The 27,348-nt window shown below is 41.9% G+C and overlaps 1 protein-coding gene across 4 annotated transcripts in view; it reads left to right on the top strand.

Moving 5' to 3' along the window:
- kank4 (KN motif and ankyrin repeat domains 4) overlaps positions 1–27,348 on the top strand; it is a 99,628-nt gene that overhangs the window by 49,836 nt on the left and 22,444 nt on the right. For 2 of the 4 annotated variants that reach the window (XM_033621961.2, XM_078168962.1), the window contains exon 2: positions 26,697–26,770. In XM_033621961.2, coding sequence (XP_033477852.2) covers positions 26,752–26,770 — 19 coding nt within the window. In that variant the 5' untranslated portion in view covers positions 26,697–26,751. Of the gene's footprint in view, positions 1–10,789; positions 10,969–26,696; positions 26,771–27,348 lie in introns of those variants that run through there. The other 2 variants (XM_033621962.2, XM_078168963.1) reach the window with 2 other exon arrangements.

Below are 27,348 nucleotides of genomic sequence, written 5' to 3' on the forward strand. Positions count from 1 at the left end.
AAACTGACATCATTGTGACGTTGGCCCTAAAGGGCCCTATTTGTAGCAGTTAATTAACAAGAGAAACCAGATCCAAACAGTGTATGGATTCTGTTATATTAGAATGCATTCTAGTCAATTATATTTAGATATAGCTGGTAGTGATGTTGGCTTACAGCCGTATTGCCTGTGATTTATTGACACTGCAGTAGTTCTTTTTGCCAAGTTAATAAGCAGTGATAGCCCTCTCCATTTTGGACTCCCCAGCTCTCCATTACCTCACAGATCAGACCATTGTGTTTCTCTTTTTCTGTTTGATATTCTTCAGTTCTCCCATTGCCTTTTTTCAGTTTTTGCTAATTGCTCTTACCCCCTATCATCAACCTCTTGCTTCCTTTATCTGCAACGTTCTTCCTGTTGCTGCTCCCTCAGTCTCACAAAATTCTCTATTTGCACCACTGGATTATTTGGTACATAAAGAACGGCCCGTCAACATCTACATCGCCACATCTTCGGCGTTAAAGCCAGCGGGGCCTCGTTTCTCACACCTGTCCAATATTCCGCTGCTGCTCTTTGTGCAGTCCTTCTGCCTGCAGCGTTCTGCTGTATTTAGTGTGCTTCCCAGTGTGGCGAGACAGATAATGAAAAAAAGGAGAGCAAAAGCACAGAAAGAAATACAGGTGGAGAGAGAAAAAGGTTGAAGAAATGAAAGGGTTCAGCCCCCGACTCTCTTCTGTGTAGCCGCAGGCAGCTGTGTTGCTCTACAATGCCAATAAACAAACCGCTCCCCTCTGGTTACACTTCATCTTCCAGATTAGTTTGACACTCCAGCTTTTTAAGATAGGGAACCATGGAGAGTGTCAGGAAAGATAAGAGAGCCAGTGTGACATGCGAAAAGGGCTGTGAGCCAGACTAGAACCCTTGATTTCACAAGCACATGGTAGAAGCTCAGCCAGCTGATTCACCAGTGCTGCCTCCTTCTACATCTCCTCCTTGTTTTCTCCAGTTTTTTCCTCATCTTTCCTGAAAATCTCTCCTCTCTTCTCAATTCTAAAAACACTGAGTGGGAGTAAAACGCCCGAGTCCACATTCTTTTTGTTTACTTGCAACTGGATCCAGACCAGAAACAAATTCCCTCAAAAGACAGTTTATTTACCCAAAGAAATTACTTCCATTGTTATCAGCAATTATGCAAATCCCCTAAGCCATTTCCAACATGTGGCCTCAGTTTTAAAAAATTCACAGCATTTTGTTTGAATTATAAAGATCTATGTACATGCTATCTCGCCGTTGTCTCTTTTTAACTCAAAGGAAAACATTACACTCAAACAAAGGACTCCCTCAGGGCAGATAAAGATGGCTCTGCTTTGTGTGAGCAGTACGCAGGGGTCTAGAGTAGGAGAGAGACGAGTATATGTTGTATGAAATAATGTTTATCTTTAAACCTTTTATGATTAAGGCTCACGTCCGATTTCTGCGAGGCCTTTTCTTGCTGACCGTAACATTTTGTTGCAGCATGTGTCAGACCTTTCCAGATGTAATACATTACCCTTACAACATGACGACCAAACGAACAGATTTAACCCTTATAGCATCAACACACCTATGACCCACGCCACCCCCCTCCCCTCCACCCCCACGTCGCATTTTCACTTATGTAAGGAGAGATTCCTGGGAATTGTTCAGACAAGGTCGCGACCCCCATGTAGCTTCCCGTCAGACTCAACAAATTGCCTGTGCTGAGAGAGGTGAGGCAGCCTCCTGGCCAACGCCACTGTTTTCCACTTGTACAGTGTGGCACAGAGTGAGCTCAGATGTGCCTCGAGATAGCTGGACAGATTTAAAGGAAATCAGTGGGAAGCAGAAATATTCTTTACCCTCCAGAAGCTTTGTAGTCATTGCCCTTTTAGAAAAATAATTTTCTTGGGTGTTACTCTCATATATTTATCCATCATTTCGATTGGACATGATGACATTTAACACCTGGGTCCAGACCTTTGATTCCGCCCACTTCACCGACTTGACTGATTGGTCTGGCATGAAACTGCGGTTTCTTGGTTGAAAAGTTGATTGATCGGGCACCCAGTGGCTCAGCAGGTAGAGCGGTTGTCCCATGTACAATGGCAGTGTCCCTGCCTGTGGCCCTTTGCTGCATGTCAGCCCCTCTCTCCCACTTTCATACATTGCCCTGTGTAATAAAGGCATAAAAGGCATCTAGAAAAAAAACAAACTGATCAATCCAGTGAGCACTGCAAAGAGGCAGGCGATTTCTCTTCCTCTTTTCTCCACTTTTCTTCCCACCTCAAAAACAAACACACTGGTCTGGTCTCTCTCTCTCTCTCTCTCTCTCTCTCTCTCTCTCTCTCATGCAGAAATTAAGCTGTTCCACTTAGCACTCCCCCTAGAGGCCTGGGGTCTCATTTATAAATATTGCTTATGCACAAAACGGCATACAGCACTTCCCACGCAAAAGTTGGGCTCTATAAGAACAGACTTGATGGGAGAAACTTTGACTCATGCTTATAAACATTTTGGAGACAGGAAATTGGTGATGCAGATGGTGAGGTGGAAGCCAGATTGTAGATGGTCAAACATTTTTTGGCACATGACATTTTTGGCTTTTGTCTGTACATACATTTTTAATATGGATCCTATGCACCATTTTATAAATGGACTTCTATTGTGTGTGTGTGTTGCATTTTTTTCAGGGTATATGTGTTTTTGACTTTGCATAGTTTCTCTATTTGCAGTGTGTTTTCTGCTAATGTATTTGTGTTGGCTTTCTGCAGCATGTTTGTGTTTGTTTTTGATTTTTATAAGTGTTTTCAAATTGGCATTCCCTCTGAAGTTACAGCCTGTTTCTCCAAATGGAATAGTTTAGGGCCATTGTAGCACGTTTATCCTTGTCAGCCACCTAACAGATCTGCCTGCCAGAGCATTTTCCATTTCTTTATAATACACTGTACAGTATGGTACTGAGTAAAACAGTATTACAGTATGTCATAGCTGATAAAAACATGAGAATAACACCCAGGTTGAACATATAATTATATTATATAATTCCCCTTTAACCATGCCTATTATCATGAGCTTTCAGGCTGTTAACACTACTGCCACTTTTGCAAAGTATATATTTATACATTGATTTCCCATCTTCCTGAGAGCTGCTTATTTCTGTCTGTCTCATGACATGATGAAAATCAGTGTGGAAAGACTTGAAACCTGCTTTAGATGGTTAATCAATCACAGTCAACATTTAGTCAGTTATACTGTCATCATGCAGCAGTAGGACTGTCTTGATCTCCACTACGGGGCCACTGCTTCTGGAGGGTGAGACACATTGGCTGTCTACTCGGGTCATTGTTTAGGCTTCAGCGGCTTCAGGGTTGATTCATGGTGGGGAATAAACTCAGCAAGATATGCCAACACAGAGAGAAATACGAGATGTACCGTGCCGCCAGGAAGACAATAAAACATAGATAAAATAACAGGCACATAAACACTATCTCTCTCTCTACTTTGTTCCACTCGCTCAGTGCTCTGTAGCTGCGGTTTCTTGGCTGTAGTGATTATTAGTGATATTAGAGCGTAGGCTGTAGTCTGTGTAGTCTCTCGCCCCCACAGGTCAGCAGAGTTCAGCCCTACAGGAAGAGGCTATCTGTGGGAGAGTGCAGACCAAAGCCACAATCAGGTTATTGCTCAGCCATGCTTCACCCACACTTAATGATAAAACTCTCTGTGTGTTTCTTTCCCTCTATCTTTGTCTTTCCTTGGATCCTTTCATTGTGAGGCCCTTGCATTCTCTTTTCTTTCTCAGTTTTTTTTGTCATTTTTCATCTCTACAATTTGTCTCCGTCATTCCAAATCAGATCACCACCTAGGAAAGACAGAGATTGAGATCAGATAAAAGTGACACTGGGATCAGATTGAGTGACACGGGGATAAATAAAAACTCTTATTTACAAAGACAATAAGAAACTGATGCTGAAGTTCCACTCCCAGCATCAGTCGCTGGAAAGTGCTTCCTCACAAAATCAATGAAAGCCGATCACATTGTGTGCGAGCTGTGGATGCATTGGTTCACACCTGATGGAAACGTGCAAGCTCAGAAATTGCCCAGATTAAATTCCTGACGACTGATGCACATTTCCATCCCCATCTAGTGCACTGAACCAACAAGGAATTTGATTTTGTTTTATGTTTTATTGACTCCAGTAAAAACATCGTCAAATCCACACAAGCTATCATGCCCACTTAAAGACAGGCCTGTGTTTTAAAGTGACAAATCTCATCCAAAAAGTAAATTATGTCAGGCGCCTGCCTCCAGTTTGTTGTATCGCAGTTTCTTCAAGCTTAAAAGACCAAAGCTGTTGTTTTGCACGCTATTAACTAAAGTACAGATGCATTTTCCCTCTGCTCCTCTTTGCAGACAAGCCACTCTGTGGCAGCTAGAATGACACATTGTCATGTTTAGTAGAATTTGTGGGGTATAGTGACTCCTCTGAGGCTCAGATGAGAGTCTGAAATGACAAAACCAGGAAAATGTGACATTATAAAATACAAAGGAATGCATCTGGGCACGTCTGAATGCATGAGAAGCAAGTCTTGGCATACAGAGGAGAAACTAGAATTATGTCACACTGTCTTTAACGTGTCCACTCTTTCTGTTTCGCTGTTGTCTGTCTGAGCTGCTTCTCTCACAAGCCGACAAGGAGATCTTTTTGTCCGCTAATTCACATATTGACTACATGTATATTTTACACAACAGTCATAGGCTGTGGTGACCCTTCGTAGACAGCCTGTTACTCAAAGTGGCCCCGGCCTGAAATGTTCATTCATTCATTTTCTGTAACTGCTTATCCTGTTGGGGTCGCGTGTGGGCTTTCTTTCCCAGCTGACATTGGGCGAGAGGTAGGGTACACCCTGGACAGGTCACCAGACTATCGCAGGGCTGACACATAGAGACAGACAACCATTCACGCTCACATTCACACCTATGGACAATTTAGAGTCACCAATTAACCTGCATGTCTTTGGACTGTGGGAGGAAGCTGCAGTACCCAGAGAAAACCCACGCTGACACCGGGAGAACATGCAAATTCTCCACACAGATGGGCTCCCCCACCCTGGGTTCGAACCAGGAACCCTCTTGTTGTAAGGCGACGATGCTAACCACTGCCGCCTGGCCTTAAATATGCATAACTTTAAGCCTTACTAAACAGGTGAGTTATATAAAAATTCACCACCCCCATACAGTTATCATGGGAAATTAGCTTTAGAGACCAAAACCATTTTTTGTACCACGCTGTAAACATGTTTACTTCTGCTGTAAAATTTGAACGTGGGGATATGTGGGGATTGACTCTCTTTGGAGCCAGCCTCAAGTGGCCATTCTAGGAACTGCAGTTTCTGGCACTTCTGCACAGGCTTCTTTTTTCAGCCCTGAAGAATACCGCTTGATGCAGACATACAAGGCTGACATGACAAGGCTGAGTTCCATCTTTAAGACTGCTTCTCTCTGGCGTGCTTTCTCCCCATCTGACTGTTTCTCATACACACATACACACATACGCACACATACACGTACACACAGCGCTCACCACAGCTCAGGTCATTTCTACTTGAGCTGTGCAATGAGGTGTGCACTGTGGTCAGTTCAGTGGGCGTCTGTTTCAACGTATAAACAGCCTTTTCCCTGCTGGAGGCCTTATCAGCCCCTGGCCTTCCTCAGGATGTCTGCCAGCCACATACACACACATTTACAATATACACACACACAGACACACACTCATACACGTTCTCAGTGGAAAATCCTGCTCATAGCTTGATTAGCTGTTTTTTCCATCTTAAAACCATTTAAGTAATGGATATTTGTTGTTACAGTTACAGAAGTATTTCTTGAGCGATAGGGTAAACCCTGAAATGAGTGGGTTTAGTCTGGGGCCGATCTCAACGCTTCACTTGCTATGAGCCATTATGTATTTCAACTTGTAGATATAAAAAAAAAAAACAATTACTCCAGAGGAATTCTCAGTAGTTTGCAAGTGGATGGTTGGTTGTTTTCTCAGTGCAGTTTCTGCAGAAATTTACTGGTCAGTCAACATCTCAAATGTCATAAACTGTACTTCTTCTACTCTGAACAGATTTTTGACATGATTTTAGCATCATCTTAACGTCATCTTGGGACACACAAATGAACCCACTTTCACATATACACAACTGGAATTTGACCCAAGAGAGGATGTTTTTGAGGGGGACTACACAGGTTAAAAATTCATCTGAGGCAAATGTGCAGGCAGCAAATGTGTCTCTATCCTCATCTCTGTGTCTGCATATGCATCTTCCCTGCAGGAATAAGAAAACAGAGCAGCTGTGATAGCCAATGATATCATGTTGTCAGTCGCTGGTGCAAGGTTAGACTAGACTATATATGGTCTTGAGGTGGAATGTTTTACTTCCAAGAAGAGATATTTGAGACCGTGTGTGTATCCCAGCAATGATGTATGGCTTCAGTAATACACAACATGCATGTCAAACATTTAAAAAATTATGCCGGTATAAATTAAAATCAGTTTGACAGATGTGGTGAGCCAACATCTTTGCGAGATAGTGTAGATCACGAAAGGAATGTCTGTTCAAAACATTTACGGTATTTTGCTTGATAAATGAGGCACAATGTAAAACTATGAAAAGAATGGCAAGCCTAAACATTGATGTATTGCCACATAGGATTTAACTGAAATGTTACGTATCCCCAGGCAAAACATGATCTCATTCATGAATGATTATATACTACTGGTACTGGATAAAGACAGTTTTCTAAAAGCAATGCTCAACTCCAAACTCTGTTTAAAGCACAATCGCAGTTGCATTTGGCAAAACAGAAGGTGTCCATCCTAACATTAAACAATTGTGATTAATTACATTTTATACATTTTTTAAACTTGTGTATTTAGTTCATTTTCAGAGTAAAACTTATTCTATTTGTCCAGAAGGCTTCAAGCTGTTGAATATGATGTTCTTTGAGAACTGTGAGCTTTGCCAGTAAAAACAGTTTGAGGTTTTTCACACTTGCATCCACTCAGACACACTGCACACACATACCGCAGGCTACACTTGCACAGATAATTGTGTGTTGCAAGACTTGGCATGAATCTCAAGCTGCCAGTGAACCTGAGACTGTAACAATAGCACACAAAATGATGTTACAAAACACAGAGGGCATTTAAAATGATTAGTAGGAGTGTATTCCTTACAGTATTATGAAAACTTAGATTCATTGCTATTCCCAGAATTGGGATAATGTAAAAAAAAATGCATGCAAAGTCAAAATATTTGACAATGTAACTTGATTTGATGTGAGTTGAAGAATTAGAAGGAGCGAAATTTAGGCTGATGCTGAGTGATATATGATTATAATCACATTCTGCATATTACAAATACTTTACTTTCTTTGTTACTCCCACGGTTATAAAAACAGCATGCATATGACTCCAAGCTGTTATGCTGAACTGTATTTTTATGAGCTGTGGAGTGGTGCAGTTAGAACATTTTTAGGTTTTCACACACAGCCAGACGCATTCAAACACATGCATTGGCAGAATCCTGGGGTGCCAGACTTTGCATAACACTGCCTGTTGTTATTTTAACATTTTAACTGTGTTTTTGCCCGAGCTGGAGCAGAAAGACTGAGCTCTGCTCTGCTACACAACAATACACTTTCAGAATTAATGTTCTGTTTCAGACATGGAGAGTAAAAATCTCCAAAGCCAGGATTTCAGTCGGCCAAGGTCCCTGCCTTCAGTAGCCATTGCAAACTGTACTCTTACCTATTCTTGTGATGATGACGTGAGCAAAGAGAGAGATCAGATGGCATTAATATAGATATTATTATGGAGAAAAAAAGTCCATGTACAAAGGATGTTTGGGTGGATGGTCAACAAAACATTGGACTTTAACAAAGGAGACAGCTGTTTGTTTCCTAATACCAACCGACAGTCAGCCTTGTCTTATTTAAAAGCCTTAACCATGTGGTTATTGTTGCGTCCATGACAGCAAAGGTCTCCTAACCCTAACTAAGAACTTCTTTTAACCCAAACCATGATCTTTCCTTCAACCTACCCAATCAATTTTTGTGCTTAAACCTAATCAAACCTTAGTCATAGCATTGTCACCCCATAAAACAGCGATTTCTAACTTTTTCGAAGGCACAGACAGGCGATGCCGTCCTACATATGGGGGTGTCAGATCAGAGGACTTTTTGTGATGGCACTGTGTGGTTGCTTTGGACTGAGCTGGCTAGGTCTAATAAGCCCAGCCACAACACGCTCACCTGCAGGTTCCCCTCACAGGTCTCGTTCCCAAACGGGGAGGGGCCTGATCTCTGGGCAAAGTTACATTTTCCCAGACTTTGTGTCTTTGATCACTCTCCAGCCCAGTGCTTGTCGGATGGTCAAACAGCACCTAAAACCCCCTCCCTGGACACTTTTTCCGACATTGGAATTGGGGAGGCTGTGTCTATTTTTGTAACTTTCTGAATCAGACAAGCATGATCACTTCATGCAATGCTTGGCCAGGTGAGCAGAGGTGAAAAAGTATGCAGGAGGTAAACTCAAGCTTTGTTTTTTCATTCTTTACTTCCGTCACTTTTTGTACAGAGAAACAAGTGCAACAATATGCCTTCGGGAAAGACTTTCTGAAGGTGTGTGCTGTTATTCCCATATTCAGGTGATAATTGCATCGATGATGGCCAGCTTTTCACCCTGGAGTTAGGCTGTTTAGAATAGCTGTAAACTAACCCTAACCCTAACCCTTAAGACATGGTCAAAGACACATAGCATACTACTTAATTTCTAGCCTCACCTAACCTTTAGGCTCTTTGCCTTGCCTTGGGAGAATCCCCCAGGAGCTTATTTCCCAACAGGTCTCAGGATCATGTGGTCATGTGAATCCCCCACCATGATCACTTTCAGTCTGTTACCCCTCAGCCACTGCACCAACTCACCATTTGATTTCATACTCCATCATCTCGATCTCAAGACAAAGAGATACTTGAACTTTTGACAGAATCTCCCTCCCAACAGCTGTTTGTTTCAGTTCACACTATTTTGACATTGCATTTTCATTTCTTTTAACATAAGAACAAGCAAGACGGACAGACAATGTCTAACCTCGACACACAGAGAAAAGACAAGAGGAGTGAGACTCTAGACGTCCTCGAGGCCTGAGGTGGGATCTGATCCCTCCTGACAGGAGACGGTTCATGTGATCGGCAAGGGGGAAGCTTAACCCTCCAGGCTGCATTACACCCTCTTTCAGTCCGCTGCTTTAGATGAAAGGATGTGAGCTGATTTTATGCAGTGTGTTGGACACATAGGGCGAGGGGAGGATTTAGCCACAGATGTGAACATTGTCTAAGTTTGTGTTTGACAAGTGCGAGTTAACACTCTCAGGAAAGAAAATCATGCCTTCTTTTATCAGTTTTAAAATAATGGGCAAGGAGCATCCTGAAAGGTCCTCCTAAGCTAGTGCAGAAGGTCCAACGTAATATTTAATTTATGTTCGTGGGTCTTATATTAAATGTGTATTGGATTCCATTATTGTAACGTTCAGTCCTGTCTATGTGTCGTACTGCATGTTCTCTGTGTCATCCGGTTGTTCGCTCATCAGCATCACCACACACTCACAGACATTCTCACATGTTCTGCTTCCCGTACTCTTATTTAGTCATTATTAGAAACAGCATCATCAAAGTAAACAAAGTAATTTATGACACAATTAAAGTGCAAATTAGCAGTTCGGCTATCTGCAGTGCGAGTGTCAACTTCTCTCCTCCCAGTCTTAATTAAAATGAACCCTTGGGCCTCAGAAAACATCCATTCACAAGGGTTTTATTTAGAGGCCTGGCACTGCTACAGCTACGCCATATATCCACGTGAATATTTCATGTGCTCTGTATATCTCTGCCCTCACATGGCATGTCAAGCCAAAGTGTGGAGGCTATATTTTTTATGCAGCGTGCTTGCTTGCGTTTTATGGTGGATGTTTGCTTTTAAAATGTGTTCCACACTCTCCCTGAGAGGGGAATTAGCTTTGGTGGTCTGAGGGATCGGTGCAGGAGCAAGATAAGAGATAGGACCCATTAGCCTGGGCAGTTAGCCTATTTAAAGGCTGTTAATTATTTACCTCATTTACACTACAGAGCCAGCTAGGCTAGCCAAGGTTTACTCATTAGACTGCTTTCTGTTATTGAGATGAACAGAGCTAACTAGGGGGTTTACTCGTTAAATTCACAGAGATTATACCTTGGCGAGGCTAGTTTGACACTTCTGAGAAGCACTTTTGATCCAGTGTGGAGCTCAACCTGGTCAGCGCAGGCCTCGTGTGGCCCTGTGGCAGCACGGTGGGGGGTTGACTTTAACTTCTCCGGTAATAATTAGACTGGTGCATGGTGGGAGTTCACTGCAGGGCAGGTCTTGTGCCCGCAGTCTAAATACACATCACACACACATATGTCAGAAACACACCAGTGGATGCATGAATGAATGCAGACCTGTGCACAAAAAGAGTTTGCATAGTACACAAACACTTAAGGAAATCTCTGGCTTCACAGATACACACACTCATATCTACACACACTAAAAGTTGCTGCACTATCAACACATACACAGAGAGAGTGGTGGTTGATTACCGTGTGTGAGTGTGTGTGTGTGTGTGTGTGTGTGTTCTCCGTTGAGCCCATTTATCTTTTAGGGTGTATTTTTTTTCTGGGCCAGTTGGTTGCAGCAGGCAGGCTGGTGAATCTATCTTTTTCTTCCCTCCACCCCTCAGCACCATCTCTGCCAACACCTCCACCCCTTTCCCACCCTTCCTCCCTCCTTTTTTTCTGTGTTTTTTTTCTTTCTTTCCCTGCTGAGGTTAAAAGAGAGACAGGGTCAGTAGCACTCACAGAAACAGGAAGGACACGAGGTGAGTGGAGCTGCATGGCAGGTGAGAGGCACACCACCCCATGAGAATTCACTCCCTTTTCTCATCCTCCCATTTTTGTCTTGTTTGTCAGTGTCCTCTCATTATTTTTTCTCCCTTCTAACACTTTTCTCTCTCATGAGTAATGTGCTCTCTGTATCTCCCTGTTTTCATCTGCCATAATTCCATTTTGTTTACCTCACATTGCTCATCTTCTCTTCTGTGATCTGCTACACTTCACCTCTCTCTTTTCTCACTCCCTCTTTCCCTGTCTATTTTTGCAGGGTAGGACATGGGTCACATGTTGTTGGCTGGGATGTGTGACAAAGAGTGTGAAGAGAGAAAGAGAGAGTGTGTGTGTGTGTTTGTATGAATGTCTAAGTGCATGAGAGAGAGATAGAGAGGCAGCGTGGTGTTTTTCTATCCGCAGACTGTTAGCACTCCTCACACAGCTTTGGCAGCTGACACAATGCAGGAGGAATAAATGGGCAGGCCGAGTCAATCAGGCAACACACATGCATTTAGCCGTTCACACACACTCCCACATGCAACACAGTGAAATGAGTATTGAGCTTCTCTGTGGCATTCAGCTAACTCTTCTTTTTCTGAGGCGGTATTTGATTATACGCATCCGATCTGTGTTCTCCGTCATGTATGTGTGTTTTTCTGTGTGTGTGTGTGTGTGTGCAAGCAGAAGCCGAGCTGGAGGCTTGTCATCATGCTAAGATCAATAGAGTGTGAATTTAGAAGTGTTGATTTCTTCCCAGAGTTGTCCTGCCTGCTCTGACTGTGCTGCACAGCCGTCGCCTGCCTGGCTTTACACTTCGTTGGTGTCAGGCGGGCCACTTATCACTGGGGGGTGTGTGACTGTGAGGGGGGATAAATTGTGTGCATGTTTGTGTGTGCTTTCATGCAAAAATGTCTTATTTCATGTTTGCCCGACTCTGTTAGAATTTCCTGATTGCGTGAGTGTGTGTGTGTGTGTGTACTCAGTTTTGGCTGTGTAAGTAGAAAGTGGTATTTAATGAGCAGGGGGACCCAGAGTTATTTATAACCCATGTTTCCATGAGAATGTGTTTATACATCAGCCTAATCTTTTTGTATATTTAAATATTTTATGCATGTTTGGTGTTTGTGTGTGTGTGAGTTGTTTTTACCTGTCATGGTGAGTAGGGGGGGATGTAATGTGACATGGCAGCGCTGTAAGTGATCTACTTGTCTGTTGCAACATACAGCACACCTCTTTCCTTTTGCTTTTTTCCTCACTCCTGCCTTCCCTGACTGCATATCCTCCTCTGCCCCTGTCTTGTCTATTTCTCACTTTCTTCCCACCGCCACTTTCCATAAACCACATTCCCTTCTCCCCCCCCCCCCCCCTTCTCTCTATCTTTCTGCCATCTCTTACTCTGCCACCCATCTCCAGCTGTCCCTGCTCATTTCGTCACTTGTCATCCTTTTCGACCCATTTTAACATCTGCCAATGTTGACACAGGAATAGTCCGATAGCTCCACGTGCTAATTAGCGGTAGCAGTTACTTCACCACCCTCATTAACTTCCAGGAGCGGAAGTAGCCGTAATGCTAACGTAGCTCCAGCTAGAAGGGGTTGGCTGTGTGCTCCAATGAATAATAGATGGTGTGTCACTTCCCTTATCGCTAATGAAAGCAGGCAGTTGCTGCTCGTGCTGGAATACCATAGGGCGTGAGGAGAGCCGCCTGAGAAAGGAAGATGCTTTCGTTCTGTGTACGGAGGGATAAAGCGATCGAGCGATAGGCTGACAAGAAAACAGTTGCAGGGAGGGCATGGCGTAAGGGTTATCTGTCCTTCGACAGACAAGGCAGAAGCGGGACAGGGGTGGTGACGTTACAGTCACATCCACGCCAGTGCAGATAAAGTTGAAATCTATTTTCGATCCACATTGTTTTAAGCAGACTTTTGAAAACACCCTCCAGAATTAGCAAATTTAAAAAATGTCTCACACTGTTTAGGCTGAGAAAGTCTTTCTTCCACCTCCCCCCCTGTGGTCACTTACTTTGTATTAAAAATAGCATAGTGCAGGTTTCATATGACTGGATATAAAATGGTGACTTGATTAATGGTCCTAATGCAGTAGTCCAGGAATTACCACCCCAGTTCACAGGGACCACTTATGCACCACAGGTATATCAGTATTTCTATGCTCAGTCGTTTGACAAGAGAAGCACATGGTGTGTCAATGGGAACACCTGCAGTGTACATTTAACAACATTATATTAAAATAAGGAATAAATGATCACAGAAAGTGTTGGAGGTGACAGGATATAGCTGTTCTCTTTTCAGACCGAGCAGAGCTATTCCTTTTCATTGATTTTTAGAGTAGTCTCTCTCACTGTTTAAAATCAGCACTGTTCAGTGCCCAGTGTAGCCCTACTGGAAGGTTAAGCATCAGGGTGCAAAGTGATTCCTCTTGTAACATGTGAAGGCCTTTTGTGAGCATAACCCAACATGTTTAGAATGGTCCATATAAATGGCTGGACATAGACACTACATTGGGTGTCATTTGCATTTTGACAAGGATATCAGAGGATCAGAGGGGTCTACCACAAAGCAAGATTAGTGTGTTAGTGAGGTATGTTGAATCTAAAGCCGGGGTTTCCCATCTTACAAAGGTGGATCTCTTTTAACCTGACTAGATCGCCATGGTAACTTATGGGACCAGTTTTTGTTCCAAGCTAAAGAGCACCTTTTATGGCTCCTTTGATTAGCGTCAATGCATGATACAGATTCTCAGGTAAGGAAATACGTTCTAAATGCACTTTATCCATGCACTTGTTAAGCCGTAACGTTACACTACCGAACAAAGCCCTGCAATTACAGGAGCGCTTACTGCATTTATTATCATTAATATTATTTATTTACCATGGGAACCTACCGTATATCAGTGATGTAGAAAATCTGAGCAAGAATTTTGTTGGTTTTTTTTACTTGCAAGGTTGTTCTTGCTCTCACTGGAGTGCTGAATACATCTGTAGTGTCTTCACTGGCTATAAAAGAACCTTATATAAAATCAATGGTAGCATTGTTATTACTGTTATTAATCAGGATGACATTTACTTGCATATGAAATGCGGTATATAACCCCTTAAAACCATAATGTTACCACTTCATGTTTTTATGCCTGGTCCTGATGTGCTGAGGTCTGTTTAACACTGCTGGTATGTTATAGCAAATAGCACACCGACTGGAATATTGATCTGTTAGATTAATCTATTGGTATTTATCACAGATAATATTCAATCAATAAATTTTGAGTCATTTCCACATTATGGGACAGTGTCAGTATACCAAAATGTAGTACTTGTACTGTAATATTTTAATATTCGGGAAAGGTGGATGTAGGCAGCACAGACCAATCAAACAAACATGTCATTTGACTCATTTTATGGGAACGTGCACAGACTCTGAAGAACAAGTTGATAACCAGCTTTCTGGTACCTGTTATCTCTGACTGAGACTTTAGGGTTTGTTGATCTAGCCCAGACAAAGAAAGCCTGGCTCTGTCGAACTTGTTTCGTGGTACAACCCTCAGGTGTATTCAGATGACAATTTTCATTTCTGTCAGCGTACCCATTACATCACTGCAAAGCAATGGCTTATATTTGGCAGCAGCACAAGCAGATCTTTCCAGGTTGAACAGAACGATACATTGGAGGTCACCCTCCACATGCTTCCTGTACATTCTTTGTCATCTCACTGAATGCAAGTGAAATCCTTGGGCCCTGTGGTGTTTGATGTCCTCACAACTAATTTCCTTACGCGGAAGCAGAGGAAACTCGCAACTGAATGGAAAGACTTAAAAGCCATCAATTTGTGTCTTTTGGTTTCTTTCTTTCTTTTATAAGCATGAGTTTCTTTTGTTTGCCCTGCGCTCAGTAAGACATTTCTATTCAGCAGTCAGTGACAGAACATAGTGCTTGATGTAAGCTGAACTAAAGTACTGATAATAGAGTTTTTCTAGACAGCTGATTTGTTTTTTGTCTCTTTTGGGCTCTACAAATAACTGATAACCAGCAAACCAATTAAGGTAGCCAGTTTTTTAATTTTTGCAATTGTCACTATTGTACTTTGAGGACAACATGTGCTTATCATGGTTGTATTAAAATTCATGTTCCACTCAAATATATGTTCTCTATTAAAGTATTCAGTGCAACCCATTATCTTAATTTGCAGTTCCTCACAGAAAATGCAGTTTAAAGTGACCTACAATAAAACAGTAGCCTGCTAACTACAGCCCCGCGGGATAATTTTGCCACTGTTTAATGAAGCCCATAGACAGAAGTTCCCTTTCCCATTTTCTCTCTGGGGTTGATAGCCAGATGTTGTGTAGCACAAAGGGAACAATCTGGCCCCTTGTGAATACAGGCACTGTTATACTGGACTAGACTAGATCATACTGGATTAGGACCGGAAAGAAAAGGCCTGGATAATGAACTAGAATGGACCTGACTGAACTGGGGTGAAGAAGATTAGAGCTAAATTGGCCCAGAAGATGTATTATAGTTGTAGGGTATTGTTGTAATGTACTATACATAGCCAGAGACAATCTTAGACTGGTGTGAGGCTGTGCTCAAATAGCTCCCGTAGAGCAGAGGGATTGATCTGTTCCTGCAGAGCACACAAAGACTAAGCACTGAGATATCAGATAAATGTCTCCTGGTTCTGTCTTTATGATCTGGATGGCAGCAGCATCCTTCATTTGATCTGACTCAATCACAGACTTTCCAGTTCCCAGTTGTCTTGTCATTGAATTTTCTCAGTTGGCTGCGCTGGAGCATCTCCATGCTATAGTGTGTCATTATGCAAAATTGTCATCCACACCTGCAACTCAGTAGACTGAACTAATTGTACCGTCAGCTGCGTCCCTCACTCACACTTGTATCATAGGGAATGTCTCTGTAATGGGACACAGATGAGTACAAACATCAGGTTTAGTGTAACACCCTGAAAAAAGCAACAGCTGTCATGATGTGATCCTAAATCTATTCAAAGTGAGTTTTCGTGGCCAACAGTGGCTAATGGCGAATGCTAAAACATAGTGTAACAACAGTACAAGTAGAGAGGATGCATAGAAATATCACTGTAAAGCTTGCTACCATTAGCTACCATTAGCTTCAGTTAGGCTGACCAAACGTCCTCTTTTGCCCGGACATGTCCACTTTTCACGTCCCGTCAGGGGCGTCCGGGGGGGGGGGTTATAAACTGATGATAATGTCCGGTTTTCCGTTTGTGTGTGTGTGTGTGTTAGAGTGCGGCACGGGCCACATATTTCTGTCCGAACCCGAACCGAGCCCGACATTATTTAATGACCAAAGCACTGAGTTTGTGTCACACAGTGGTTACAGGCTATTTAACAGGCCGGGCGCGCGCCGTGGGTGCTCAGCTGTGGAGAGGGAGACCTCCGTGTTTGATAGGGGAGCGGGAGGCGGGAGGACCGACGCTTCCAGCGAGAGGAGAGGGAGAAATAAAACAAAATAAGATAAAATAGGAAAAACCTGACTCCCTCTTTTATTTTATTTTCAGCGTTTAATCAAGGCGGAGGCGGGCGGCTGGAGATCCGAGACTTCCAGAGAGGGGAGAGGTAGACACAAACAGCCAATGTGTGTCTGTGTGTGTTATGTTCAGGTGTTGTCACGTAAATAACAGTGCCCAAGCAATAAACAGGACAGACAATAGGATTTTATTTATTTTTACACTACATTTTCACTGAAAGCTGACCAAATCCGACCCGAGCCCGAATACAATTTATAGCTACATTTTTGACCAAACCCAGCCCGACCCGTCGGGTACCATCGGGCTCGGATCGCCACACTCTAGTGTGTGTATGTGTCCCCTTTCTATAGGGGATACAAGTATCATTTAAGTAGGCTATGTCGTGGCCGGCCGAGTGTCCTCTTTTTTGGAAATCAAAATATGGTCACCCTAGCTTCAGTAAGCTACTGGTCATACACAATGGGTTCACTTCGGGTCTGAAAAGTGAAATAAATGTGGAAATGCATTAAACCCTGCAAAAAGAAGTCTGTTTGTATAGACGTCTTTCAGAAAATGACCCTACTTCTCATTGATTTATTACCTCAGTAAACATTTTTCAAATGAGTTTATGGTCTCAATCACTTGCTTAATAAACGATGATGTTCATTTTGTAAATTGTGGTCCTGTTTAAAGTAAAATTGATGATAAAGCAGGGTATGCTTTGGATGTGAGTACCTTGTGATTGACAAGTCACTACCCCAGCAACCTTTCAGTCAGCATAGAGGCGAAACAATGCGTGTCCTCTTTAGCTCCACCATCTTGTCCAAGGCTTTAAAACAGCAGTCCACAAACTAATGCTTGACATCACAACTGCTGTCCACTTCTCCAAGGCCCCGATCACATAGACAGTTTTAGTTTTAGCAGCTGGAGCTGCCAGTTGTAATTGTTTTTAATGAGAATGAAGCTTTTTGCTTGTGTTTTTGTGTTGCAGTGTGACGCCTGGTAGTTTTGTTGTAGCACTCTGAACTCCTTGAGCTGAAAAATCTTCAACTCTGAGCGGAAAATCGCCCAATGTCATCTCTTGTTTTTTGGTCATCTTTTTTCCTATTGTCCAATCAGATGATTGAGAGGTGGGTTTTCTGTGGTGGTCATGACAACAAGTTTACAGTTGGTAAACAACGGAGGAGAAACTGGTGGTAGCCATTGCTGGATACCCAGAGCTATACGGCCTGACGATAGACAGCAGATTATCACCTGCCTCCGAGTCATTGTGAAATATGCCTGGAAACAGCCATCATGGAGGAGAAGCTCCTGGACCAACTGGTGGTACCCCCCATGAGCCACCCTCTTTTTTAGGGTCTCATGTACTCACACATATCTCTGTTTCCCTGTGCCCAACTAACTATTTACTGACAGCCTCTCACCCTCAACCAGAGCTACAGCAAGTACCCTCTGCCTGAACATTTTAGTTACTAGCTACTAATTACTGGGGGAAAAAACAAACAAATATAAACAAGTAGAGTGATTATACGGGAAGGTTAGCATAAGGACATGATGTTGTGGTTACCTGGCAACAACGAAAAGGCACAGCACGTGTTTTTATTTTTCTTATTAGTGCAACCTGCAATACGCTTCCTGTGTGATCAGGGCCTAATACAGTCTATGGTCACACCAGACCAAATAAGTGTGTAGCAGTAAAGAGTATTGAATTGAGCAATAGAGCCTATTATCACTGGTTTATTCAACATTTATTTGTAGAAGTAATAGTGTGTGGTTTCCTCTTACCAAAGTTACATAATGTTGCTTTGAAGGTATCAGAATAGCACAGGACAGACTGCACTTGTACACAGGTAGGTGTCATCTGTGACATCAAAATTGCACATGCAGCTTGTTTTTGTTTACTGATACACCCCTCTTTCTGCCATTTAAATGCACTCACATTTATAGCAAGTGACCCAAATAACAAAAAGGCAAAGAACAACAATAATGAACAAAAACAATACTGAACTGCCATATAAAGCATCCACTTCAGCGTAGCAGTGTGAAGGCAGAGGTTTAGCTTTTCACAGGCAGGACAAACACAGTTGTGGTCCTGACTGGCTTTCAACAATAACTCCTCTAATTCGAATGAGGTAAGCCTGCTTAGTGAAAGCTTCTAAATCCTGCAAACTTGCCTAATTTAATTAATTTATCTGGTGAGGAGAGCAAAGCAAAACCAAGTGGCTGAAGTTAACATGCTGTAAAAAACGGCTACATTTTGTTTTTAATCCTGTAGGCTACCTTTTAAATTTAGAAATGTCCTCAAATGGCTTTAAATGTTAATGAGGTACCTTTAAACACCCAAATTAGGTTGCAAAGTAATCTTTGACTGTGGTGCCCCTTGAGATACCACCTTTTGCTGCCGGCTGTGAGGTTATGCTGCAGTAGGCACTTAACACAAGTATTGAGTACTTTGAATACGTGTGTCTTTATCAGTGTCTCCGTGTTTGTCTGCACATGTGCTCTTGCTTGAATTTGTTGGTGTCTATCTCAGGCTGAGAGCTGGCGTATTAAGCTGGACTGTTCTGCCTTCGTTCTCAAGGTAGTACATGGGTAAACAGAGATAGCCGGTCCCATGTCAGGGCTGTGATAAGGACTAGGGGACTTGTGTTATTGTTGCTGTCCTTTCTGTTTTTCCCTCCTCTGCTGCAGCTTGCAGCTCCCTACTGCTGCTTTCACACAGCCGATGAACACTAATGTGCAGAGCTGCAGCCGGTGCACAGTGTTCAAGTGTAAGCGTACGAGAGATTGTAATGCATTCATGCGTACCTTTTTTTTTTTTTAACATGAGATGAATACGAGACAGAAAATGACAGAATGAGAGCTTGAAGAGAGGGAAACGTAACGGTAAAGCTGCTCTGCATGTCTGTGATATGAGCGTACAGCTGCCACTCCCATCTCTGCCTCTTTTTCACTTTCTCACCCACTTTCTCTCTCTCTCCATACCGCCCACCTCCTGTCCCCCTGCTTGCGCTCTCCAATCCTATTTCCTGTTGGCCTGTCTTCTGTCTAAGCCTGCTCTGTGTCAGTGTATCAGACTAATTCAATCTCCAGTACACAGGCACTCCAATGTAATGACCCATGACATTCAATTAATGCTTTTCCCCCTTTTCTTGGGTAGGTTGGGTCAGCAGTAATTTTCTGTGTATGTGTGTTTGTCTGGTATGTGTGGGTGTGTGTGTATAATTTGAAAAAAAGCTTGGCAGTCACTGTAACATTAATTCATATCATCACAGGCTGGATTTACAGAATTCCCGCAGCAGTTTTCCCTACAGACTGCTGTGTGTTTTTGACATTTTACAATACCACAGAGTATTTAGTTGACTCCATGGGTCTCTGTTCCTAAAATACCCCCAAAACAACTATATTACTTTAGCTGAGGTTTCCACACTGCTGACATGTGAAACCCCCTGGCTGTCAGTACGAACTTATTTACTACACTCTCATTATTCCTGTCTTCCGGGCTTCACATAACCGATGTCGTCGCCTCTCGACCAGCTGTCCTGCTTATTGGATTGCTGATGAGAGATTACTGCATGTCCTTTAAGGGGTTATGTCGTGCATGTGCAAGACTGCTCAAAAACAGTGACTCAACCTGACACACACATAAAACCGACATACTATAAGCACACACACATAAACAAACACTGACAAAGAGAGTGACTAAATTGGTGCTGACACTCACAAACACAGTTTTGGACACACATATCCGTGGCTTCCTCTTAGCCTTGTGTAGCCTGTAGCAAATACTGTCAATTTGGCTTAACATAGCCTTTATGAGCTTTTAGCTCATAGTCATTATGAGTGTAATCCAGTGTGGATTGTGCAGCACCGTGGGCTTCCAATATTTAATTACCAGCCTAACCTGGATAATCTACTAGTTACCATGCCACAATAACACTGCATATACAAACTTATGCATTTGCAGGGGGTGTTTACATAGACTGATATTATGGCTCATCATTTATGGTAATCATTTATATTACCCAGCTGAAGTTCACCAAATACAACATGATTCCTCTGTTGCTCTGAGGCTTGTCATTAGTCACACAGCCATTAAAGCTGCAGTAGATAACTTAAATGAAAAAGCTGAAGCTGTCACAATATCCTGACAGTAGTTCATGAGACAGATAATCTGTGAACCTGATCCTCAGTTTCCTTGTAGTGCTTGTCATGGCATTTGCAATAAGTTGTGCAAACATGCCTGTCCTCACAGAAGACACTGCGCTTCCTTTGGTCATGATCAAAACACCTGGGTCCCAAACAGCTACATGTTTAGACATGAAAAATATTAAATTATGTTCCTATTTCAAGTCATTGTACCCCAAACTAACAGACAGAAGGCCCTCAAACAAATATAAAAATCAATGGTATGACTTGCTTACTGTGAATTACTACCTCTGCTTCAGAGGAAAACACTGTACTGCTACATTTACCTGATAAAGACATGCTATTGGTTATGCTGAAGATTGAGATTTTACTCACAAAATATGACACTTAAAATATAATGCATTATAATTCATTAAACTATCCAGGATTATAACTGATTAGAATTGAAAGCTACACCTTGAACAGCCGTTAAGTAAATGTACATTGTGTTGACAATGCCTTGCTTCACTCTGCACTTTAGCCTTTAAGCTTCATAACTGTGTGGTATTCATAGTTTTACCCTACCTTACCTTTTACCTATAGTCTTATATTTAAAAAGTCCTGATAATAAAAATTTTGAGAAGCAACTTCCTCTGAAACTGAAAATGGCCTACTTACATTCCCCAAATCACTAAATCTACCCTTGAAAATCACACTCAAGTCATGGCTACTCGTAGTTAGAATCAAAGCCGAAGTGGTTGTATTCGTTTTCAAATACAGTGCCCTCCAAAAGTATTGGAACAGTGAGGCCAATTCCTTTATTTTTGTTGTAGACTGAAAATATTTGGGTTTGACATCAAAAGATGAATATGGGACAAGAGATCAACATTTCAGCTTTTATTTCCAGGTATTTACATCTGGATCTGATACACAACTTAGAAGATAGCACCTTTTGTTTGAACCCACCCATTTTTCATGACAGCAAAAGTATTGGAACATGTGACTGACAGGTGTGTTTTGTTGCCCAGGTGTTTCCCAATTACATTGATTATTCAAACAATAAATAGCACTGAATGTCTGAGCTCAGTTTCAGATTGGGTACGATAGGTTTTGCCTGTGCAGACTGCATTTAGAGGTGGAACCAACATGAAAACCAGAGAGCTGTCTATGGGTGAAAAAGAAGCAATTGTGAATCTGAGAGAAGATGGACAATCAATCAGAGCCATTGCACAAACATTGGCCATAGCCAGTACAACCATTTGGAATGTCCTGAAGAAGAAAGAAACCACTGGTGTACTAAGCAACAGACGTCGAACAGGTACACCAAGGAAAATATCAGCAGTTGATGACAGAAACATTGTGAGAGCTGTAAAGAAAGACCCTAAAACAACTGTTAGTGACATCAGCAACAACCTCCAGAGGGCAGGAGTGAAGGTATCACAATCAACTGTTCACAGAAGACTCAGAAGTCTACAGAAACATTCTGTCTGTTAATTTAAAGAAAGATGCAACCAAACTGATTGGGAGATCCTTCATCATGCAGCAAGATAACGACCCAAAACACACTGCCAAAACAACAAAGGAGTTCATCAGGGGCAAGAAGTGGAAGGTTTTAGACTGGCCAAGTCAGTCTCCAGACTTAAACCCAATAGAGCATGCATTTTACCTGCTGAAGAGGAGACTGAAGGGAGTAACCCCCCAAAACAAACAACAACTGAAAGAGGCTGCGGTGAAAGCCTGGAAAAGCATCACAAAAGAAGAATGCAAAAGTTTGATGATGTCAATGGGTCACAGGCTTGATGCAGTTATTGAAAGCAAAGGATTTGCAACTAAATATTAAGTCTCATTCACTTTAATCTATTTTAAGTTTATATGTTCCAATACTTTTGCTCACCTAAAAATTTTGTGTTCCATTACAAATAATGCTATCTTCTAAGTTGTGTATCAGATCCAGATGTAAATACCTGGAAATAAAAGCTGAAATGTTGATCTCTTGTCTCATATTCAGCTTTTGATGTCAAACCCAAATGTTTTCAGTCGACAACAAAAGTAAACGAATTGGACTCACTGTTCCAATACTTTTGGAGGGCACTGTAGATGTATTAGTCACTTGCTTTAACCTCTACAGTTATAAAGTAGAGCATGAATTGAATTAATTGAGTTATTTTGCTGGCAGTAACAGTATTAGTGTTCTAAGCTAATGTTGCAAACGTATACACTTAGAGTTGCAATGGCAGAGTGGCGCTTATTCTGTTGGCTCTCCGTGCCCATTAATTCCAGGAAAATGAAGAAGAGTTTGGTTGTAACGTTGGTAAAACAAAGTCAGGGAGCCACAGTCATCTGGTGGGTATGGTTAAGGATGACATGCCGCTCGCTCTGCAGGGCCCTACACTTCCTTGGGTTCAGTAACAAAAGCATTTCTGAAAGTTACATCGCTGATGCTTGAAATGTTTGCTACATGCAAAATCTCTGGTCTCTTTCTTCATCTGTTGTTAAATGTAACATTACTGTAGTGAGCGACAGAGTCCTTGCTTACATAGATCAAGGCGTGCTCAAGTCTACGTAGAGCCCTGAAGCCCCGCCCCCTCCTCTGCACAGACCGCCATTCACTTGTTCATTCAAAGTTTATTAATACTAAACGAGTAGCATGCCCCAATCGCTCCAAATTCAACGCTGCACATCCTTGGGTCCCCAGCAATAACCTCGTCAAGTGTGAAGTAATTGATGAATGGCTCTCGATATATGACGAGGACACGCACACAGACTCCTTGCTTTATAGATAGATCCACCGTGCCTGAAAGTAAACAGCCAATCAGATCCAGGGGGAGTCTCTATTGCAGTTCCAAGCATTATTCCTGCACATGCTGTGTTGCCAACAACAGCATACATGGCACAAACAAGTAAACAGAGAAGGAGTGATGATGAAAAGTAAGCTAAAAAGAAAGAGTTAAACCGAGCCTGAGATAAAACGAGTAAACTTTGGAGCAACTTTTCTGAGGTGGAGAGAACTACAAAGCTGAAGCCTCACGCAAACAAAAGTGAATTTGACTCAGTAAGCGCATGCGCGTGGGAGGGGAGATGCACAGTGTGTGCACAAGCAGTGATTGGCATGCCTTCTAGAGTCTTCCCAGCTCTGACTGGTTGTTTGGTGGATAGTGGATTCTTGCAAATGCCATTTGGAGCAGTAGGAGAAGCCAGAAGAACACATTTTTTTCAAAGACTATCTGTCTCATTACTGCTGCCAGGATATAGTGACAGTTTCAGCAAATATGACAAAAATGTATTTTTTTTTTATAAAAGTTACCTACTGTAATTTTAAGAGTGACTTTAATTAAAAGGAGGGATTTTAAAAATCCTCACAACTACACTGTGGAGAAGGCCAAGTAGACTCTCTTCTAGCAGTTCTGTCAAGTCACTGATTGTTACAGTGGCATTTTTTTCCCACAGTATCATCTCTTCTGTCACGTCTACCCCTCCTCATTTCTTTCTGTCATACTCATCTGCCAAACTCAAGCTTTCATTCAACATTCTCCACATATTCTCCACCCTATCTCTACTCTTTTGTCTCCCCTCTCTCCTTTTTTTAGCTCCCCCTCTTTCTGTCCCTACTCCATTCTCTCCTACTCTACCTCTCCGTTTCAGTAATGATCTAATTAAGGAGGGTTTTGTTGCCTGCCCACTGTGTATAATTGCCAGTGGGGTCTGCCTGTACTTCACTCAGCAATTACAAGCAGCATTCTTCTGCTCCCAAATCGGCTAATTAAGCCTTAAGGACAGCGAGCCGATCGTAGTCGCATTAGGCATCAGGAGGAGTCAGGAATGCCTGTGCTCTCCTCACTCGCAGAAGTAGTGGATTGAAGAATGGTTGCCATGGTTGCAATCACATGGTGTCAGATCCTTTGCAGAGGCTGTCAGTCAGTTGATCTGTTTGCCTCTTTCTCCATGTGTGCGTGTGTATCTGCTCATCTGTAACAGAAACAACATTTCTGCTCCAGGTCACCAGCTCTGTTCATTATTAAGGCTCAATCTATGAGGACGATGCAGGAGCCAAATAGAGCTTGTCACAGTTCCTGTTTAGGCCCCTGGGTGCACTGGTTGTCATTTTGATTGATTGCATCGCCAGCTTATGTATTGCTTGGTTTGCAATATGTCTCCACTCAGCACTGCACGACACAGAGCTTACCTCGTGGCCAGGACTATGCTCTTGCTCCAAACTTTTGTATATCAGTGAAGTAGTGTACTGTACAAGCACAAAAACATGCTGCAATGGATGTCTTATTGCATTTGAACTGTGTCACATGCAGTAGAGTGTGGGTGACTTTGTGATTAGAAACTAGGACTGAACTGCTGCAGAGAAAATGCCAACTTGTTTGTTGAGTATTTTTCGTGTTAGACATTTTTTTCAGTTTCACAAACTTCTTGTTGAGAGATACAATGTGGAGGTGTGTGTTCCCATTCTTTCGAGTCATCAAAGCAGCCATTTCAAATGGGAGAACCGCCTCTATAGAGACAGTTTCCATATTCCCACTGGACCTTTATCCTCTTTGAGTGTAAAAATGGTATCAAAATAGGAAAGCAAACGACACATGATAGAGGAAACATCATTAAAGCAGCATGACCTGCACTGTTGCATTGTAATATCTATTTGCAATACAGTATAGCATCAGGCATAACATCTGCAGTAACTTGTAACCCAGGGGCATAATAGAATACAGTGCCTGAAAGCCTGGTGTGAAAAAAAAAAAAAAAAAAAAAAAAAAAAACTCCATCTGTACAATCTCTTCCAATACATATACCATATAACACTATGGTAGACCACCCACTATAATAATGAAAATGCTAATTTACACCTCACATGTTGAAGATTGAACTCTAGCACGTATTAAACCAGAGCTGCAGGCACTTGCGCTAGCAGATATTTTTCTCCAGTGACACAATTTGCATGGAAATTGCATGAATAATATGTGCCTATTTGCTAAATAGCCTTAAAGTTGATATTTGTCTGTGAGGGCTCAAGTGCTCATTTAATGTGGATTTGCGCTGTTCGGCTCGCTCAAATCTGGCCAAATTGCCCAGGTTTTATTATTAGTATTGGATATTTTATTAGGAAGCTTTACATAAGCCCTTAAAAGTTCTGACTCCTCTCGCTGAATTGTTTTCCACTTAGCTCTACTCCTTAGTAAGCTTATTGTACAAAAAAAGGGCAACTGGCTCTGGTTTCTTGGCTTCTCCAAGTGGAACAAATGATACATAGTGGCACCAAATGGATGTGTTCCCTTCTGTGGGCCTGTTCAGGGTTGTGTTGACTTTATATGGCTCAGCAAGGCAAATCAAATTAAGTTAATGGACACAATGGCATTACCTTTCCTTTCATTGCACTATTAATAGTCACTGTTGCTTGGTATACCTTCTTAATGTTGTCTTCAGTAGAGTAGCTGAGGCTGCACAATAATTAATTACATATTTACCTTTTTATTACATTTAAAGTCACAGCTGCATATGAGCCGAATAATTGAAATGCCTTTCCACACCCCAGTATAACCATCTGGACTGTTAGCACTGCGGCTCTGCTGTATACTAAACCATTTGTCATAAGTGCTGCTTTTTGTTTAGCCATTAAAATATTACTACATGTACATTTGACATAATGTTTGGTTTTATTAGATACTGTTGCTAATTGCTCAGGTTTTGACAATCATCAGCATATTTTGTACCATTTTTTCCATGCAACCCGGTCAAGGCTGGAGTGTGGTCTTACATAACTTATTGAATATCTTATCTCAGAGAGGCAAATATTTGTTCTCCTGTAGTATGAGCCTGCTGTCATTTTGTCTTGTTTCAGTTGCTGTGCTGAATCAATGAAAATATTCAATAAATCTTGGAGAACAAGTAACTTAAACAAAAGAAGCCTTCAGGCTGTTTCAGGTTGCACACGTCCTGGAACCTTATCCACAAGGACCAGACACTGTTTTCCTTCTTTCATTTGATTTCACAGATCTGGCATTCTCCTGTAAAATATTAGACACGGCAGAATGTAGGACTCTCTATTGTTCAGGTGACGATGATGGATAATATTTCAGTTTCTTATACAGCTCTCTCATTTCTGTTTTATCCAGGCTGCCAGCTCCAACTGTAGCAAACACAAGTCGATGACTGAGAACTCTGCATCCCATGATGGACAAGAAAAGTGGTGAGTGTCACTGAAAGCCTGCGCTTAAACAAACAATTGCATTGCTTCTAACTTGTGCCACAAATTGGATTTCTCTTATTTTTCTACAACTGTAAATACAGAAATTACTCCTTTAGAATCTGATTGTTAATAACACAATACAATAAAGACATACAAGGTTAAACATTTAACTTCCTGTTCTTTTATGTGGCCAAGAGCAGTGAAGGCTTTATTTCCTTCAGGTGATAACCGTCCCCTGTCTCATACTGTATTCATAAGTTGACACAGCATGAGCAGCGTTTTGCATGCTGATTAGTTTGTTTTGGCGCAATCACTGCATGATAATTACTTTCCAGTAAGTGATATGGTTTTACATAATGAAGCACCATGTGTGCAGCACAGTACAGCCTGTCTGTACAAGTGATAAAAAGGAATAATAATGCTGATGATAATCTGTGATTTGGTTCACGTTCATTTTATCAAGCAATTGCACCTTAATACATTTTAGTTGTTTAATTTCAGCTATTATTATTGTCATTGTTGTTATTTGTAGTAGGAGGAGAAGTATTGATTAATTGATTGATTTTTATGTTAATTCC

Source organism: Epinephelus lanceolatus, chromosome 6 (genome assembly GCF_041903045.1).
Source record: "Epinephelus lanceolatus isolate andai-2023 chromosome 6, ASM4190304v1, whole genome shotgun sequence".
NCBI lineage: Eukaryota > Metazoa > Chordata > Actinopteri > Perciformes > Serranidae > Epinephelus > Epinephelus lanceolatus.